At 37.2% G+C, this 19435-nt stretch overlaps 1 protein-coding gene across 1 annotated transcript in view; it reads right to left on the bottom strand.

The window, feature by feature from the left end:
* Tbc1d5 (TBC1 domain family member 5) overlaps positions 1-19435 on the bottom strand; it is a 438360-nt gene that overhangs the window by 96570 nt on the left and 322355 nt on the right. Inside the window, exon 15 of the mRNA XM_087897893.1 lies at positions 18062-18168. Coding sequence (XP_087754019.1) covers positions 18062-18168 — 107 coding nt within the window. The remainder of the gene's footprint in view (positions 1-18061; positions 18169-19435) is intronic.

Raw genomic sequence — 19435 nt, 5'->3', positions numbered from 1 at the left:
GTAGGGTTGATTCACCATAAAAATGACGGCTATAGTTTCTGTATATATAGATATAGGCTCCATAATGTGCAGGGAAGTGAATTTTATCTAGATTAGAGTCAATGTGGAGTCCTAGAAGAGATATGCTATTTGAAGGAGATAATTTCTTTACCAATGATATGGGGGACACAAAGTTAATTGATGAAAAAAGATCAGGACTCATTCCCGACAAATAACTGATGGAAGTGGATAGAAAGTGTTGCAGTGACTCAAACTGGAGAGAATGTCCTAACTGAACCTGGAAATGGCTTGTTTTTGGAAAAAGAAGGAAGGACTCTCTTCTTCTTGAGTTTCAGTGACTCAAACTGGAGAGAATGTCCTAACTGAACCTGGAAATGGCTTGTTTTTGGAAAAAGAAGGATGGAGGAAGTAGATACAAGGCTCAGAAGCAGACCAGCGAGCTTGTGTATAGTGTTTAGGCTTACAGCCTTCATCTTTCTACTGCAAAGAGGGGAGGCGAGCTGTTCTCTCTCACTACAAAGAGCTGCTTATAGGGACTGCATTATGCTCATCCGAGTGTTAGGAAAACTATGAATTATAATTCTGTTATTACAGCTTACAGAGCCATTATTTCAAACTGCTCATATGAAAATTCTTTCCAAAGTAAAGTCTACTCCACCCACACAAAACAGAGATTGGTGTCTCAAACTGTAGTTGTAGAATATATTCTCAAGAGAACAATCTCCACAAGGAAATTAAGGACGATGATAACTGGACAAAGTGTTTCCCTAAAGATGGGCCAAGTTTTCTGTTGATTTTTTTTATCAAATCGGTCAGCAGCATGAATACTGCTATGATATGAAGTTAGAACAAAGACAAGCACACCTCATGCTCAGATCTTTCTAATAGCCTTCTTCTAAACATGTCACTATGTTTGTGTATTTACTCTGATCTACTTGTACCAGGAATTACAAGCACTGTAAGTGTTTCATTGTTACTATTAGATTTTATTTTTTTAGAGTACTTTGATGTCTGGAGTTTTGGAGACCAGGATAGAAGCATTAACTGGGCTTTTCTTACCATTTCCCCCTTAGCATACATGGCCTCTTGAGAATGTGCTCTTGTGCGTTTCTATGAAGAACACAGACTATCAGGTTCTTTCCTTTCTACCTCTGTAGCACAGGGCTAGGGTATGTTAACCTATTAGAAATCAGTTCTTTATAGGCAAACAATCTAGCTGGGAAATCAGAGATAATTTTATTCAACTTCTAAATGTTACAAAAGATATCAAAACTCAATAAACATTATAGATCTGAACTGCTAAGTTTGATCTATGTTACAGTCTCTAGCTCAGACTCCTGTAGGCACATTGCACACCCAGTGTGGAAAAGATTGCTTCTGAAGTCTACAGGGTGATATCAATGAACCAACATTACAACTTGCTTTATAGCCACCAGAAAAGCCCTTATGGGTAAAGACCTTTTTACTTTCCCTATAGATAACAACATTCCACAGACTTGTTCATGGAAGTCTGTAAACACGGCTTCCTCTCCAGTCCCACTTTCTTAAGGCTCAGAAACACCAGTTATGGTCCCACCTTTTGGAGATTTGGTGAGACTCTGAATGTAGAGCTGAGTAGTTCCTCCTTTAAAGATATATACTATTACTTTTCTCTTTAAACCTGAATCTTAGTTTGTAATGCTTGTACAACTTGTTTGATTACATCCTGCTGAAATAAAAAGTACTCTACAAAAATCACATAACAGGAAAGGGTAGTTAAATTCGATTAGTAAGCACTGATGGATTTAGTATAAAGAATTCTGAAACTGGGTGAGTGACTCCTAAGGATACTATATTATCTAGGGAAAATAACTAAGTTTGGTAAGTTATGATGCAATAATCATTTCTTTCTTTATTAAGCCAACCTGTACAAATAGGGAACCCAGGCTCAATTTCATAGCAGCCACTTCACCCACAAGGGAGACGTCCAGACACTTCCTCTTGAGGATGGTGAAGTATCCTGGGTCCTGCCACCAGAGAGATGATATATTCTCATAGTGATTCCAGGCCCAATAACCCAATGAACAGCCTTCAAATACCAGTGAGTCCTCTGAAGACCAGCTGCTAGAATCTTCTAATGCTACAGAAGGTTTGCTCCTGGGCTCAGAAATTACACCAACACCTAGCTGAATTGGGATTCTGAACTTACATTTGCACACCAAAACAACAGTTCTTCCAAGACTGAACCCCAAGTACCACTCAACTGGTCTACATCCTACAGGTTGTGGTTAATAGTAAACAAATATCAACACACTCAATAAATAAAGGTGATACCAGACATTTATGCCAAGAAACATCACCAATGACTGATCTCCAAATGTCCCATTCCCCAAAGAAAAGCAACACAAATAACCAAGACAATATATTTCCTCCAGAAATTAGTATCCTCATCATGTTTCCTGAATAAAACAACTTAGTTGATACAAAAAATGATTTCAAAATGACAATTAAAATTGTTTAAGGAACTCAAAGAAGATATGCATAAATACTAGAACGAAGACTACAAAACAAACAGTGAACAAAATGAAGAAAACAAAGCTATGAGAAATAGAATTTAATTAAGAAAGAGAGTTCCTGAAGAAAAGCTTATCTGAAATAAAAGCTGGATATGAAAATATTAAGTCAGTGAAATAAAATATAAATGGAAATACTGATCAATAGAATGGATCTACTGTAATAAAGAACAAAGAATATGAAGGCTTGACGACAAGGTAAAGAAAATGTATAAATCAGTCTAGAAAAATGTTGTATCTGAAAAAACCCACTGGGAACAGAAGAATATAGAGGAACTCTGTTATATAGAGGAATTCTGTTTTATAAAAAGAACAAACTCAATATGAATCAGAGGTATAGCAGAAGAAGAAACCCAGGTCAAAGGCATAGAAAATATTTTCAAGAAAAGTATAGAAGAAAATAACCCCCAATACGAAGTCTCAATTCTTAAAAATAGAGACACAAAGTAACAGAGTTATTAAGACAAATAGGACACATCCTTTTGGTGCTTCCAAGAACCACATTTCAGCATCAACAACAGATATCATCTCCAGGTTAAAGGACAGAGAAAGTATTTCCAAGCAAACTGAACTAAGAAAGAGCAAGTGTAGCTATTCTAATATCTGGCAGAATATACTTTAAACCAAAACTAGTCAGGAGAGATCAGGAAGGATACTATATATTTATCGAGGGGAAAAATGAACCAAGAAGATATTAAAATTCTAAATATTTATGCACCAATCAGAGGGATGCCGATTTTAATAAAAGAAATACTATTAAATCTAAAAGAACAGACCGACAATTCAATGCCACACTCTTAAGTCATCCAGACCAAAAAAAAAAAAAACCAACAACAAAGAAACTTTGGAATCAAATGACCCATAAATCAAATGGATATAACAGTATAACAGACACCTATGAACATTATTATATCTACAAAACTAAAGACTATACTTTCTTTACTGTAGCGCATGGAACTCTCTTTAAAACTGATCACATATTAGTTGACAGAGCAAGTCTCAACAAGTATAGGAAAACTGAAGTAACACCCTGCCTTCTGCCTGAGCACAGAGGACTAAAGCTGGAGATCATCAGCAGCAAAAAGTACACAAAGTACACAAATTTATGGAAAATGAGCAAAACAACGAGAATTGGGACAAGGGTAGAAATTAAGACAAAATTTAAAAATTCTTAGAATTGAATGAAAATGAAAACACAACATACTAAAATATACGAGGCACAATGCAGGTAGTTGTGTTGGCTAATTTAATGTCTATTTGACACAAATTAGAGTCATTTTGGAAGAGGGGAGCCTCAACTGAGAAAATGTTTCCACCAGACTGGCCTGTGGGACAAGCCTGTAGTTCATTTTCTTGTTTGTGGGTGGGTAAGTTCCAGGACAGCCAAGAGTACACAAGAGAAACCCCGCCTTGAGAAAAAAATTGTCATCTCTCATACTTAATGATGCATCTAAAAACCTTGGAAAAAGAACAAACAATACCCTAAAACAAGATGGGAAGAGATAATTGGTTCTTTGAACATATTGATAAGATGGACAAACAGTAAAATTAAATAAAGAGTGAAGACCCAAATTAATAAAATCATAGAGTGAAAAGGAAAACATTACAACAGACACTGAAGAAATTCAGAGAATCATAAGGACATAATTTAAAAATATATATATATCCCATTAACCTGAAAAATCTGAAAGAAATGCATGAATTTTTATATACCAAGGTTAAATAAAGATTAAGTAAATAATTTAAATATATCCAGAACAACCCTAAGACCTAGAAGGAGTAATTACAAACATCCCAAGTGAGAAGGACCAGGGTCAAATAAATACAGCATAGAGTTATACCAGGCCTCTGAAGAAGAACCAGCACTCATTGCTACTCTACCTTGTCTGTGGACTAGAAGAGGACAGGACAGCTACAAATTCTTTTCATGAAGGCAGTGTTACCCTAACACCCAAACCAGACAATGACCCAAAAGAAACAGAAAATGACCAGTCAATCTCTCAGACAAAGATACAAAAATACTCAAAAAAAATACTTGCAAATAAACTTAAGATTGCATCAAAAAGAGTATCTACCATGATGAAGTTGGCTTGATCCCATATTGCAGGAACAGTTCAATGCATGAAAATGAATCAATGTAAGTGATCATATAAACAGATTTAAGGACACAGATATCAGATGCAGAAAATGCCTTTCACAAAATTGGATATTATTTCATGATAAAAGTCACAGAGAAAGGGGACATGCATCAACATAATAAAGGCAACACATTGGTGCGGGACAATTCTGTATTCTGTCAATTATGATTTAAATAAACTCTGATTGGCTAGTAGCCAGACAGGAAGTATAAGCGGGACAACCAGACAGGAAGTAGAAGCAGAGCAATGAGAACAGGAGTTTTCTGGGAAGAAGGACACTCTTTCCACAGTCCTGCCCAGACACCGAAGAAGTAGGATGTGACCTGCCCCGCCGAAAAAGGTACTGAGTCATGTGGCTAACATAGATAAGAACAATGGGTTAATATAAGTTACAAGAGTTAATAAGAAGCCTGAGCTAATGGACCAGTCAGTTTATCATTAATATAGACCTATCTGTGTGATTTCTTTGGGGCTTAATGGCTGTGGGAACTGGGCAGGACAAAAACCCCAACAAGCAGGCCCTCATGTCACAACACATAACACACTGAGAACCAACATATTCAGCAACCAAGAAAAATTCAAGGCATTTTCACTAAAATTGGGGACAAGGATATTCACTTACTCCATTTTTCTTCAGTACAGTGTTTAAAGTCTTAGCTATAGCAATTAGACAAGTGAAAGAGATTAAAGATATAAATAGGAAATAAAGAAGTCAAAATACCCTTATTTGCAAATGATATCCTCTATAGTAATACCCTAAAGACTCCATCAGACTTCTGCAGCTGAATAATATACTCAGAAAGATTGCAGAATTAAAAAAAAAGACAAAAAACTCAGGAGTTTTCCTATATATCATCATCATCATCAACAACAACAACAACAACAATAAAAATACTGAGGAAGAAATCAGGGAAACAATTCTATTCACAATACCCTCAAAAAGTATTTTGAAATAAATCTAACCAAGGAAGATAAAGACTTGCATAATAATAACAACATGAAGACATTAAAGAAAGAAATTAAAGAAGATACCATCAGAAATGACCTTCCATGTTCATGGACTGGTTGCATTAATATTGGGAAAACAGTTATTTTACCCACAGAATCAAGACATAGTAACCTTAAATACCACATAGAGAAACCACAGACACAAGCTATCCAAAAACAATGCTGAATAATAAAAGAATTTCTGGAGGTATCTCCATCTCTGATTTTAGGTTATATTATAGAGCTATACTCATAAGAACATCATGGTGCTGGCATAAAATACAGTAACACATCAATGGAATTGAATTGAAGATCTGAATATATACTCATGTGAATACAGCTACCCAAAACATACACCATCTTCAATAAATAATGCTGGTCCAACTGGTTAGTTATATGTAGAAAAATGAAACAAGATCCTTATTTGACACCCTTCACAAAACATAAACTCAAAATAGATTCAGCAACTTAATAACATGAAATGCTAAACCTGATAGAGCAAGAAGAAGGAAATATGCTTGAAAGTACAGGCACAGGAAAGGACTTTCTTAACAACACCCCAATAGTAAAGGCATTAACACTAAGAATTAATGAATGAGACCTCATGAAACTAAAGAACTTCTGTATAGCAAAGGATGCCAACAGTCAAATAGAGGCAGTCTACAGAATGGGAAAAAACCATTGCCAGCTACACTTCTGACAGACGGCTAATAACTAGAAAACATTAAGAGGTTAAAAATCTATACACCAAGACAATAACTCAATTTAAAAATGGGACAAGGAATCAAATACAGAATTCTAAGTAGATATAATATAAATGGCTAATAAATATTTTTTAAAGTGTTCAACATCCTTAGCCATTAGGGAAATGTAAATTAAAACTACTTTAAGATTTCACCTCACCTCAGTCAAAATGGTAAGATTTTTGAAAAACACAACAAATAATGGTGTGGATATGAGGAAAGAAGAACACTTATTTACTGCTGGCAGGAGTGCAAACTGGTATACACATTGTAGAGATCAGTTTTGCAGTCCCTCAAAAGGCTAAAAATCTATCTCCCACATGATCCAGCTCTACCACTCTTGGCCATATACCCTGAAAGAGTTATATCCTCCTACACAGATAGTTACTCACTCATTTTCAATGTTGCTCCATTCACAACAGCCAGGGAATAGAAACAACCAGGGTTCCTAGCAGCTGATGAGTGGTTCATGAAAAAGTAGTACCTATACACAATTAAACAATTTGGCTACTAAGAAAAAATATTTAGAAGTTTACATGTAAGTAAATGGAGATGGAAGCAACCATTCTCAGGGTGGTGACTCAAAACCAATGTTGCATGTTTTCTTTATTTGTGGATGTTAGTTTTGAATCATTTGGAATACCAAGAGAGGTCAGGGAACCAGGTGCCATGAGAGGGCTTTAAAGGGAAGGGAGACAGAACACAGGGACAGAAATGGTCAGATACATAAGGTACAGAGGGGTAGTTTGGGGAGGGGCAATTAACATTAAAGAACTTTTGAATCCTAGTACTGCAGAAGTCTCTTGAAATATAAACACATATGAAAAGTTTAGACGGATTCATCTGGTAATATTGGATAGCACAGACAGAAAAGAAAGCCAGCTCCCAAGAATGGATTACTTCATTTGGAACTGTCGGCCAGTGGGATTCTATAGACCCCCAGGTTTCACGCACTATTCACATTGCTTTTGTACTTTTCAGAACTTGTTGCTGAAGACAACAGATAAGAAAACCAAGCAGGCACTAACCTAGAAGCATAATCCCTTCTGGGTAAATTTCATACTGCTGGGAGGTGCTAGATATGCTACCAGGGCAGAAAAGTAACTATTAATATCACCCAGCTGGGAACCATGCAAGCTACAATAGGATCTAGGCTAGCGCAATAAGACACAAACATGGAAGCAACCAAATACTTTCTGATTAGAGTCTGATGAAGACTGACTCCACAAGACGGAACCCAAACGACACTGCTATCAGAGACAATAACCTGTAGCTAGATAGGACTTGGACTGCTGTGGGAGCTCCTTCCGCTCCTTCAGTCAATAGCCGCTAAGAAACCAGCCCACTATGGCGTTTCTCTCTCTTTAAAAAAGCAGCAGCAGCCCTCTGCTCACTCTCTTGCTTCCGGCTCCTAGACTCTTTTCCTGATCATGCAGAGGGCTGTTGTCTGGGACGGTGATCTGTTAAGTTTTTCCCCTTTAAATAAATAACCATTCTATTAATCATAATTCCAAACTGGTGTGGGATTGTTTGTGACTTACACCTTCATCTGGTACCCAAACGTTTGGTTTTAGAACTCCCCCTTCCCCCCATTCGGCTGCCTGCCGCCAGCTCGGCTTAGCATGAGCCCTCCCTCAGCTGCGGCCTGTGCCCTGTGCGTGGAGCCAGCAGTTCAATATAAATTATTACGCAGTGGCTTTTCTTGCTGCAATTCTTTATATTTTCTCTTTACACACCTTAGATTGGCTTCAAATCCCCACACACCCTATTGTTTGCCTCCCCACATGGATTTAAACTCCATGCCTCCTGGGCTCCACAGGCATGGACAGTCTCTGCCTGCCTGGTTTGCTCTTTTCTGAGTCGTTTTTAAATCTCCCTTGCAAGGGCAGCGCTTAAGTGGCATGAATCAGAGTGCAAGTGGTTGCCGAAAGCTGCAACCCCTCGGGGTGACTCTGACACGTGGAGGCATACGCGGCTTCTGGGTTGCTTTTCCCTACCCCTGGATTCTGGGTTTCTGGTTCTGTGTATGGAATTGATTTAATTACATTTACTTTGTTGAGCAATTCATATTTCCTAGTTTTTAACAAACACTAAGGTGGGCACTGAAACAGGACCCCGTTTCCGTCATCTTTGCAGTGGTTCTAGTCGTGACTCGGCAACAGCGCCACCTGCTGGATAATAGGTAATATGGCAGTTTTCATTTCCAACACAAATTTTACTGCTTTCTTTACTAATACAATGGATTATATCAATTACCTCAATTGCCTCAATTTATTGGTTACTAGGTTTCAGTTTTCTTTTCAATATTCTATCATTAAGGAAGACTATGGCACTCCTAAGAACAATACAATCTTTACAGACTAATAATGAATGGCTAGTTGAAAGGATTAAAACTATTAAAAATTAGAGGTTATCTGAACAAGTGGATCCATGGGTACTAGGAAGTTACCTGAAAGGGTTCAGGCTGTTGAATTTGACGTTCAGACGTTATCACAAAGTTTTGATAAGGTAACAGACAGAATGTACCTCCAGGATGAGAATCTACATGATAGACAAGAAAAGTTCAAGGAAGACATGTTATCTTTAAAGGAAAAAATTAAAACCTTGGAATCACAGGTACAGAATGGGAACCAAAAAAATGATACCTTAGTGAAATCACTAGAAACACATGCAGGTCAGGAGATTCAGGTTTTAAGAGAGACAATGATAAAAAGATTTTAAATGATTAAAGAAATTATTGGAGCTGGTGAACAGAGTAAGAAGGCACAAGGACAGGATATGTCACCAATGGCTGTCAGAACTGGTTTATCCAGGGTTTTAATGTCATATCCTGTAATTTACTCTGACAAAGCGTCAACTTCTAAAGGCTCAAAGGGAGTTAAAGAAGCTAGATGGCTACCAATAGGAATGAAAGATCTAAAAGAAATTAAGCAAGTTGTCGTTAATTATGGCTTTCACTCTGCATTTGTTAGGGAAATGATAAGGACTTCGGCTTCTAATGTCAGAGCTACTCCCCATGATTTCTCTCAGTTAGTGTCTGCACTATTAGATGATGAACCTTCCTTGATGTTTGGAATTTATTTCAAAGAAGAATCCAAACATATGGAAGAGCAAGGAAGAGCAAAAGGTGTGGAGGTTTCCCAAGATGAAATTCTTAGTGTAGGAGCATATGCTGATCCACAGGTCCAAGCTCTTTACGACGAAGAAGTATTGTCCCTATGTCACAAAGCAGCCTTGAATGCTTGGAATAGAATACAAGATCCAGGGAAAAGGGTCGAATCATATACCAGGGTTAGGCAGGGACAGAGAGAACCCTTTACTGACTTTTTGCACAGGTTAATTAAGGCTCTGCAAATAGGAGTAACAGACCCAGAAGCTAGTCAAATAATTCTTGAATCTCTGGATTTTGAAAATGCAAACATAGAATGTAAAAAGATAATTGGGCCTTTAAGGTCTAGATCAGCATCTATGGATGAATGGATTCAGCGCACGATGAATGTTGAGACATTTGGCTATAATGATGAATCTTGGGTAGGTGAAGCGATTTCGAAAGCAATGAGGAGACATTAAACTGCCAGGTGTTTTAAATGTGGTAAATTAGGACATCTGAAAAGGGACTGCAGGCAAAGAATCTCTAGATATCTCCTCTGACAATGACAAAAATAGGAGACCTTGGCCGTAAAGTATATGTAGGAGGTGCGGTAAAGGCCGACATTGGGCCAACGAATGCAGGTCAACAACAGACAGACAAGGCAACCTGATACCATCGGGAAACCCTTGAGGGGCCTCTCGCAGGTATCCAAGCCAGAAGTGGCCCAGTCATTCTCAGTGACAGTGGAGAACATGTCTCACCAAGAAAATTAAAAACTCCAATGTCTGCTGTAAAAAGCAATACTGGTCTAAATGATGGGTTACATGTGGAGGATGAGTCAAAAAATCTAGTAGGACAGAGTAAACGTATATTTTGGCAGACTTCTATTAACGATCAAAGACCAAAGCTAAGAGTCTGTATAAATGGCATTTTTATTGACGGCTTATTAGACACAGGTGCAGATGTAAGTATCATTACTCCAGAACCTTGGTATCCAAATTGGCCTCTTCAAGAGGTAGATGTTCAGTTCCTGGGAATTGGAACCCTATCTTGTGTAAAACAAAGCACGAGATGGGTTGAATGCATAGGGCCTGAAGGGAAAATAGGAAGATTAAGGCCATATATAGCCAATATTGCAATAAATTGATGGGGCCGTGACCTGCTACAGCAATGGAATACCTAGATTAACATTCTTGTATTTCCAGGAACTCATAATTCTGGGAAGGATATAATGAGGTATTATGGAAAAAGGTCACCAGGCATTCAGACTGTACAAGAACATACAGCAACTACCAAACCTTTAGAGGTACCAACAGCCCTACCTTTAAAATGGTTAACTGAGAAGCCAATATGGATCAAGCAGTGGTCTCTAGCTGAAGATAAATTACAGGCTTTGGAACAGCTGGTACAAGAGCAACTAGATGCTCACCATATTTAAGAATCAACCAGTCCTTGGAATTCTCCTATGTTTGTTGTAAAAAAGAAATCTGGTAAATGGAGAATGATGACAGATCTAACCTATGGGTCCTCTAGAATCTTGAATTCCTTTGCCTCCTCTTTTACCAAAAGGATGGCCTCTTATAGTTATTAATTTGAAAGATTGCTTTTTTACTATACCTTAACAAGAAAAGAATATAGAAAAATTTGCCTTCACAGTGCCTACTTATAATGATTCTCAGCCTACTAGGAGATATCAAAGGACTGTGCTCCCACAGTGGATGCTCAATAGTCCCACATTGTGCCAATATTTTGTATGTCAGCCATTGAAAATAATTCATAAGCAATTTCCTAAATCTATAATTTACCATTACATGGATGACATTTTGGTATCTGATTCAAATAAAAATACTTTAGAAAGGATGTTTGAAGAAGTAAAGAAAGTCTTGCCTAAATGGGGATTACAAATTGCTCCTGAAAAGATTCAAAGAGGAGATTCTGTTAATTACCTAGGTTGCAGAATAGGTTTACAGAAAATTAGGACACAAAAGGCACAAATTAGGAGAGACTGGTTACGAACTCTTAATGACTTTCAAAGATTGTTAGGAGACATTTCCAGTCTATGACCAGCTTTTGGGATAACACCTGATCTTATAGTTCATTTAAACAAAACCTTAGATGGTGATAAAGATTTGAATAGTCCCAGAAAATTAACAGCTGAAGCAGAAAAGGAACTGACAATGTTTGAGGAAAAATTACAGGAGGCACATGTAGGTAGGGTGAACCCAAATATTAGTTGTATCCTAGTCATAATGCCTTCCAGGATTTCTCCTACAGGGATTTTAATGCAGAGGGAAGATATTATTTTAGAATGGATATTTTTATCACATAAACCAAGTAAAAATTTAAAAACTTATGTGGAAAAGGTCTCTGAACTAATTATAAAAGGTAAACTGAGACTTTGTCAACTAGCAGGTATAGACCCAGCAGAAATTATAGTGCCTTTTACTACTGATAAAAAAAAAAAGTTAGGGGAAGACAATGATCCATGGCAAAGAGCTTGTGCTAATTTCTTGGGAGAAATTAATAGCAACTATCCCAAAAGTGATAGACTTAACCTCATAAAGAGAACTTGGATTCTTCCTCGAATTGTACGTGATGCACCAATAACTGGAGCCCGTACATTTTATACTGATGCTAATAAGTCAGGGAAGGAAGGTTATAAATCAGACGAATTGAGTAAGGTGGAACAAAGCCCTTATAATTCTGTCCAGAAGGCAGAATTATATGTCATTCTTATGGTGCTAAGGGATTTTAAAGAACCTCTTAATATAGTTTCGGATTCACAATATGCAGAAAGACTTATCTTGTATATTGAAACTGCTGAATTTATACAAGATGATACAGAATTGACTTCATTGTTTATCCAGGTGCAAGACATAATCAGGAATAGGCTTTGTCCTATATACATAACACACATCCGATCACATACGGGTCTGCCTGGTCCTCCAGTACAAGGTAATGCTGAAATTGATCAATTATTGATTGGAAGCGTGTTGCAGGCCTCAGAAATTCATAAAAAACATCATGTCAATAGTAAAAAACACTTAAAGAAAGAGTCTTCCATTACATGGCAACAAGCTAACGAGATTATAAAGAGATACCCTACTTGTTCTTTCTATAATCAAACACCGTTGCCTGCAGGGAGTAATTCAAAGGGTACTCAAAGGAATGAAATCTGACAGATGGATGTGTTCCACTTTATGGAGTTTGGCAAATTAAAATATGGACACCACACCATAGACACGCATTCAGGTTTTCAACGGGCAACTGCCCTGAGCTCAGAAAAGGCTGATTCGGTAATCACACATTTATTGGAAGTTATGGTCATCATGGGTATCCCTGCACAAATAAAGACAGACAATGGTCCAGCATATGTATCTAAGAAAATGAAACGTTTTTTTGATTATTATAATATAAAACACATTACAGATATGCCAAATAATTCTGCAGGTCAGGCAGTTATAGAAAGATCAAATCGTACCATAAAGGATATGCTGAACAAACAGAAAGGGACGGAAAATACCCCCAGAAATGATTGTATAATGCTTTATTAACCTTGAATTTTCTTAATGCTAATGAGAAAGGAACAACAGCAGCAGAAAGACATTGGATAATGGAAAAGTCTGCTGAACTAAATCAACCGGTTTATTTCAAAGATGTGCTGACCTCTCAATGGAAGCCAGGAAATGTGCTATGTTGGGGAAAGGGTTTTGTTCTTGTTTCCACAGGAGAAGAAAAATTGTGGATACTATCAAAATTAATAAAGGTTTGATTTGAAGAGGAGAAACCCCTCGGAAACGAGAAATGACAGCTCATCCACAATGATGATAATCATACAGGTGGTAAGAAAAACATATAGAATGGGGGCAGGGTTCTGTTCTTATCTCCGCAGGAAAACACTTATTTTTGAAAAATTCAAGGAACCCTGGATGTTTGAATACTAATAAATAGAAAAATAACTACCCAATAGGGACTATCAAGAAATCTGAACAGGTTCTGTAAGTATAAAAATCTAAGATATACTATATTATATTCCTAATTTATAGAGTTGGTTTTGGAGTTGGGCTCTGGCTCAGTTCCTCTCTAATTCCAAGCCTGTTGTTAAGAGAAAAAAATCAGAGTTTCTGGAGTTTCTATCTCATGTCAAGAGTCATGAGACAGAAATAAATATGAGTTTAGAAGACATCTTTGCTTTTCTTCATATCTATTATGCCCTTCATTGAATATATATATATATATATATATATATATATATATATATATATATGTTTGTATATGATTAATGTTTAAGTTTTCCACAATGAACAATGAGTTTTTCCTGCAGTGACATTTGAAGTTTACAGAGAGAAAATTGGGCCCCATAACAACAACTCCACCTGGTTGATATGACATCATGATACTGATAGTGCTACTACAAGACCTGTTTTGGGTATCAGCTGCACAAGATGGTTCCAACTTGGTAAGCTGAAATGGTGCACATCTTTTACAACATTCTGGCCAGACCTCCACAATATACTCAGAGACTATTTGCAATCTTACCAGACATTAATCTTAAAATTTAACCATCATTTTACTTTCAAAGGATCCCCCAGAAAGAACATCATCCACATGACAGCTGGAAGTAATTCTAGACGACGACATCCCCTCTCCCAGTAAAGTTTGTCCTTAGGTTTAGGGACACCATTTAGGGGTTGATTATAATTAGTATACGGTTGAGGGTTGGGGGAGGAATTTATAAGCTCAGGGATTTTTTTTTTGAAAAAAAAAAGAAGGATAACTGAATGATGGGATAATAGATTGGTACTTGTGAGTTATTATTTTTAGACAAATATATTGGTATCGATTCTTGTATATTGATACAAAGTTAAATTATATTGACTATTGTATGCATGCATGCTTCTACCTCTGTTTAAAACATTTTTTTATGTATTGATATATATGTTCTATTAATATACGTATATTTACTATATTGCAGTGTACATTTCTACCTCTGATTAAGATACTTATATATTGTTTATGTATTGATATATATATTTACCATATTGCAATGCATACTTGTACATTGTTTACACCTGGAGATCACTGTTCTCATTTATTGCACAGTTGTTTATTGTCTTAGTCTTTAAGTTAGATAGGTATTGAGAATTATATAGATCAACAGTCATCTATGTTTGTCATTTATAATTAGACTAATCAGGTACTTTAGATACATAGAGATTATATTCAGTATAGATAGATAATCTTCAACCTCTTCAAAGAGCTGTAGAAAATGGTCTTTAATCTAACTCAGAGTTCCAGGGTACTGAGTCACAATCGCTCCGGGCAAAACCAATCTATTCCCGAGAGACTGTTAAGCACCAAAGACACTCCACTTGGAGCCTTTCTTCTTGGCAGAACTGGCCTTTGGGCAAAGAAATACCCATACCTCAACCAGTGACAGAGATACAGAGTATCTGTAAATGGATAAAACAGGACTGTTATAGCCTGCCAAGACAGGGTAAGATAGTTTTGAAAAGTTTCTTGCCTTTGAAAATGGTATGTCAGTTACATTAGGCCTTAGCCAAAGTTGGTTGCTTCAACGTTGCAAACGTGACTTTGGGTGATTTCCCAGGTAGCCAGTTGTCTCTATGATTTGTTGCATGTTTTGGAAGTTGTTTGATTGCACTTCCTAATTACTCAGGTAACATTATTTCCCTTCTCAGATTTTTGATGGGGTTGGAGACTATATAAGTGTAGTTACTTTACTCTCATGATTTGGCCAAGTTATTTATTATACAAGACTTAAGCTAGTTAGAATAGGATATTTGTTCTTATTGTATATAATTTTGTAGTAGGTTTAGAACTTTCTTACTTAAACAAAAGGGGGAGGTGATGTGGGAGCTCCTTTCGCTCCGTCAGCCAATAGCTGCTGAGATACCAGCCCACTGGGGTGTGGTCTCTCTCTCTTTAAAAAAGCAGCAGCAGTCCTCTGCTCACTCTCTTGCTTCCGGCTTGCTTCTGGCTCCTAGACTCCTTTCCTGATCGTGCAGAGGGCTGTTGTCTGGGACAGCGATCTGTAAGTTTTTCCCCTTTAAATAAATAACCATTCTATTAATCATAATTTCAAACAGGTGTGGGATTGTTTGTGACTTACACCTTCACTGGACCCCAAGAGAGATCATGCTTTTAAATGGGTCATTAATGACACTGATATACCCATTCTGAACTCATCTGAGAAGTTTCTTCCTCCTGTAGATGGTGATTAATGTGGTGTACTGGCTGAATTGGTGTGTCAACTTGACATAAGCTAAAGTCATTAGACAGGAAGGCGCCTCAGTTGAGGAAACATTACAAAATATCTAGCTGTAAGGAATTTTCTCAACTGGTGATGAATTGTGGAGGGCCCAGTCCATGGTGGATGGTGCCATCCCTGTGCTGGTGGTCCTGGGTTCAATCTATAAGATAGCAGGCTGAGCAAGCCAGAGGAAGCAAGTCATACCTAACCTAAGCAGTATGCCTCATGGCCTCTGCATCAGTTCCTGCCTCTAAGATACTGCCACGTTTGAGTTCCTGTTCTGACTTCCTTCAATAATCAACAGCAATATGGAAGTGTAAGCCAAATAAACCCTTTACTCCCCAACTTGCTTTTCTGTCATGGCATTTTATGACAGAAGTAGGCACATGGATACCCACAAGTAGTCAACAAGTAGAGAATAAGAGACTGAGAAATGCCTAGTCCTAAATGGGATCTCCCTATCTCACCCACTTCTCTAAGGCTCAGGGATCATAGTAGAACAGAGGATTGGGGGCAGAAAGACTAAGAGCCAGAGATGGGGGATGACTATAGCAAAACAGTGTTTTCCAGATGCAGTGTCATAGCTGCACATATAAACAGCACACATACGTCCTGCACACATACAAGCTGACAAAATCTCCACATGGAGGGAAAGGTGAGCAGGAAGACCATCTTAGCTGAGGAGCTATTGGCAGTGACAACTGCTGGGGAAGAGAGCCATTTGTCTTTATGGGTGTGAAAGCTGGTAGCTGACAAGGCTCCAGGAAGTATCATCACAGGAAGGAGCACTTGGGCAGCACAGATGGACAGGACGGACTGAAAACAAAAAAGGACATAAAGTTGGGTGAGTAGGGAGATAAAGATAGATCTAGGAGGAGTCTCGGGAAGGCAGTAAATATGTGCAAAATATATTATATGAAATTACCAAAAAATTAATAAAATATTATTTAAAAACAAATAGGAAATTGAAATTTAACTAATCCCCCACACTCTGCTCCTAAGAACTCCTAATGTTGAGCTGACAGAATGTGCTTTCAGTCTGGAAATCAAAACTCATCATGGATTAGCAACTCATCTTTGCAACTTCAGTAGCTACCTGATCATTCTGTGGAGATTTTAGTTACATAGTATATATAACTTACATATATGTATAAAGATAAAAATAGAAATACAAATAGTGGTATTCACAAGCCATATCTAAAAATGGGTACTTCCTTATGCAAAGAAATCAGATTGTATTTTGTTGCTTAATAAAAATTGCTTTGTGTAATAGAAATGCTATAAAGGTTAGTACTTCTATAAAAAGCAGATTAGGCATAAGGAAAATTCTAAGACAGAATAGGAAACAGATTCAAAGATAAGTTAATGTCAGCAACCACAGAGAGGTAAAAGATCCTTTAGAATCAGATTGCTATTAAACTTGGACACTCAAGATGAACAGGCAGAGCTTTGGCACCAGAATTCAGACTGACTGACTCAGAGACAGTCTGACAACTGCCAACATGACTGTTGGGAGCAATTCCAAAGAGCCAAAGGCTGGGATTACCATCCAATGCCTGGCATTCTGACACTTGCATTTAAAGCTTTCTCTATTACTCTTCATCCAATATTTGTGTTTGGCTCAAAAACGGTAAGGATTCACAATTTTTTATATCATTAAATGTTCTTATTTTCAAGAAATATAACGTTAGTTGTAAAAGAGCACACTTTTTTTCTGTGAAATATGAAGAAATTTTGATGAATTGCTTTACATTCCAATAGAAAAATCAGTGTCGAGGTCTGTCTGAAATTTTATTAGGTTATTTATAAGCTATAATATATATATATATTATATGAGTATCTATCTATCTATCTATCTATCTATCTATCTATCTATCTATCTATCTATCTGCCTATCTACATATACTCATATCACAATTTAGTGTTCCATATTGTAATACGTTCTTATAGGCCTAGTCGTTTGTATGGCTTTTTTTTTTTTTCCTTGACCGTCATATGGCCCAGAAGCCCTACTGCAATAAGTCAGCCCCTGTGACGGGATCAAAGATAGTGAAATCTGGCTGTAAGAAGTAGTTGTGTAAATATTTCCTTAAGCTAACAGGAAATTAGGGGGTGAAGATGACCTGCTGAGGAACATGGGCACTGGCTAGGTGCATATTCTCAGGACAATGCCCACTGAATACAACTAACAATCATTAGGAATTAAATCAGACGGAGAACTCTATTCTTCACATAACTTAAAATTATACATACACATTTCCCCAAGAAAAGCTTACCTTTGGGTCTCTAAGGAACAGAGCTTTAAGAATCAGTGAGTGTATGTCTCCGATGAGTGGATAATGCATCAGAAGGCCGAGGCAGGTCTGGTAGTTACTAGAAATTACTAAATAAGAGGGAAAAAGGATTCAGACACAATATTGTTTGTATGATGAATATAAGAAAATAATTGAGAGTCAAAGCAAGTGAGGCAGTAATTCAGGTGATTTACCAGAAGTCTGTCTGGAGGAGAATTCTTCTTCAAATGCCCTCTGGATCAGTGCATTCAACCTACAATCTAACACACTAGCCCTACCCACAGGTACCAGTGGAAGAAAGAGGTACAGACCCATTCCTGGGTATCTGCACCATAAATAGATTCTTAGATTCTTAAATATATGTTGTCATTTACATAGCTACCTTTAACTTTGCTGCTGAGAAGTTAGTAACAAGAACCTTGTAAATGGGGAAGCAGCTGAATGTTCTAATATAATAGTACTCACCTTGGTTACTATGCTTCACAATTCACACCATGCTCTCATCCTTTTATATGTGTACCACACAATTTAAAATTAAAAGTACAATTTTCTACAATTATTGGTTTTTCTAAAAGTAAAAAGAAATTTAGGACCTATAATTTCTATACAGTATTTCTTGGGGGAGGAAAGTGAGAATCTTCCATGATCAGCTTTCATTCTGCAAGCGTTTTCAAACCAACCTAATTAAGGGTACAATTATTAAACATATCTTTTATGACTGGTCTGTGTAAACTATTCCATTTCTTATCAGCTGGCCCATTAAGAACACTTGTTCCGTGAACTGCAATGACTGCTTCTGCAACACTAACTGTGTGAAAATTTCCTAGAGTTGTAACTAAACCTTATTTATTAATACATTACTTGAAAAATGTCCCACAGGAAAACAACTGTGATTTAAGGGAAATAAAGCAAATAAAATATTGATTATAATCAGAAAAATCTTGTTCCTTAGATTTTTTTCTTCTGCTGAAGAAAAAGCTACTTCTTGAGGAAGCTCTCTACCACGCCCCTCCTGTGCGCACTATGGAAAGGAGACCAGCTCAGGCAGAATGAGGAATCATAAGCTGTGGAAGGAACTGCTTTATCTTCTTCATTTCCATCGCTGATCTGACAGCTTGTAATTTCACACATCTGCCTTCATTTGTAAAGCACTCACTTACCCTCCCTGCTCTCTTTGCAGACTCCCTTTATTTGTTCACTTCTCCACATCCACAGTATGCTCCCATTGTCATCTTTACCTGGAAACTTGAAAAGCTAGGATACAGTGGTGTCACGTTTTAATGTACAGTTTTCATTTAAGGTGAAGAAGTTTTCTTTTCTTTTTTTTTTTTGGAAAAAAACCAGACAATCAATTGA

The sequence above is a fragment of the Myodes glareolus genome, chromosome 18 (assembly GCF_982192425.1).
Source record: "Myodes glareolus chromosome 18, mMyoGla1.1, whole genome shotgun sequence".
Lineage (NCBI taxonomy): Eukaryota > Metazoa > Chordata > Mammalia > Rodentia > Cricetidae > Myodes > Myodes glareolus.
This window is presented reverse-complemented; position numbering and strand designations above follow the sequence as displayed.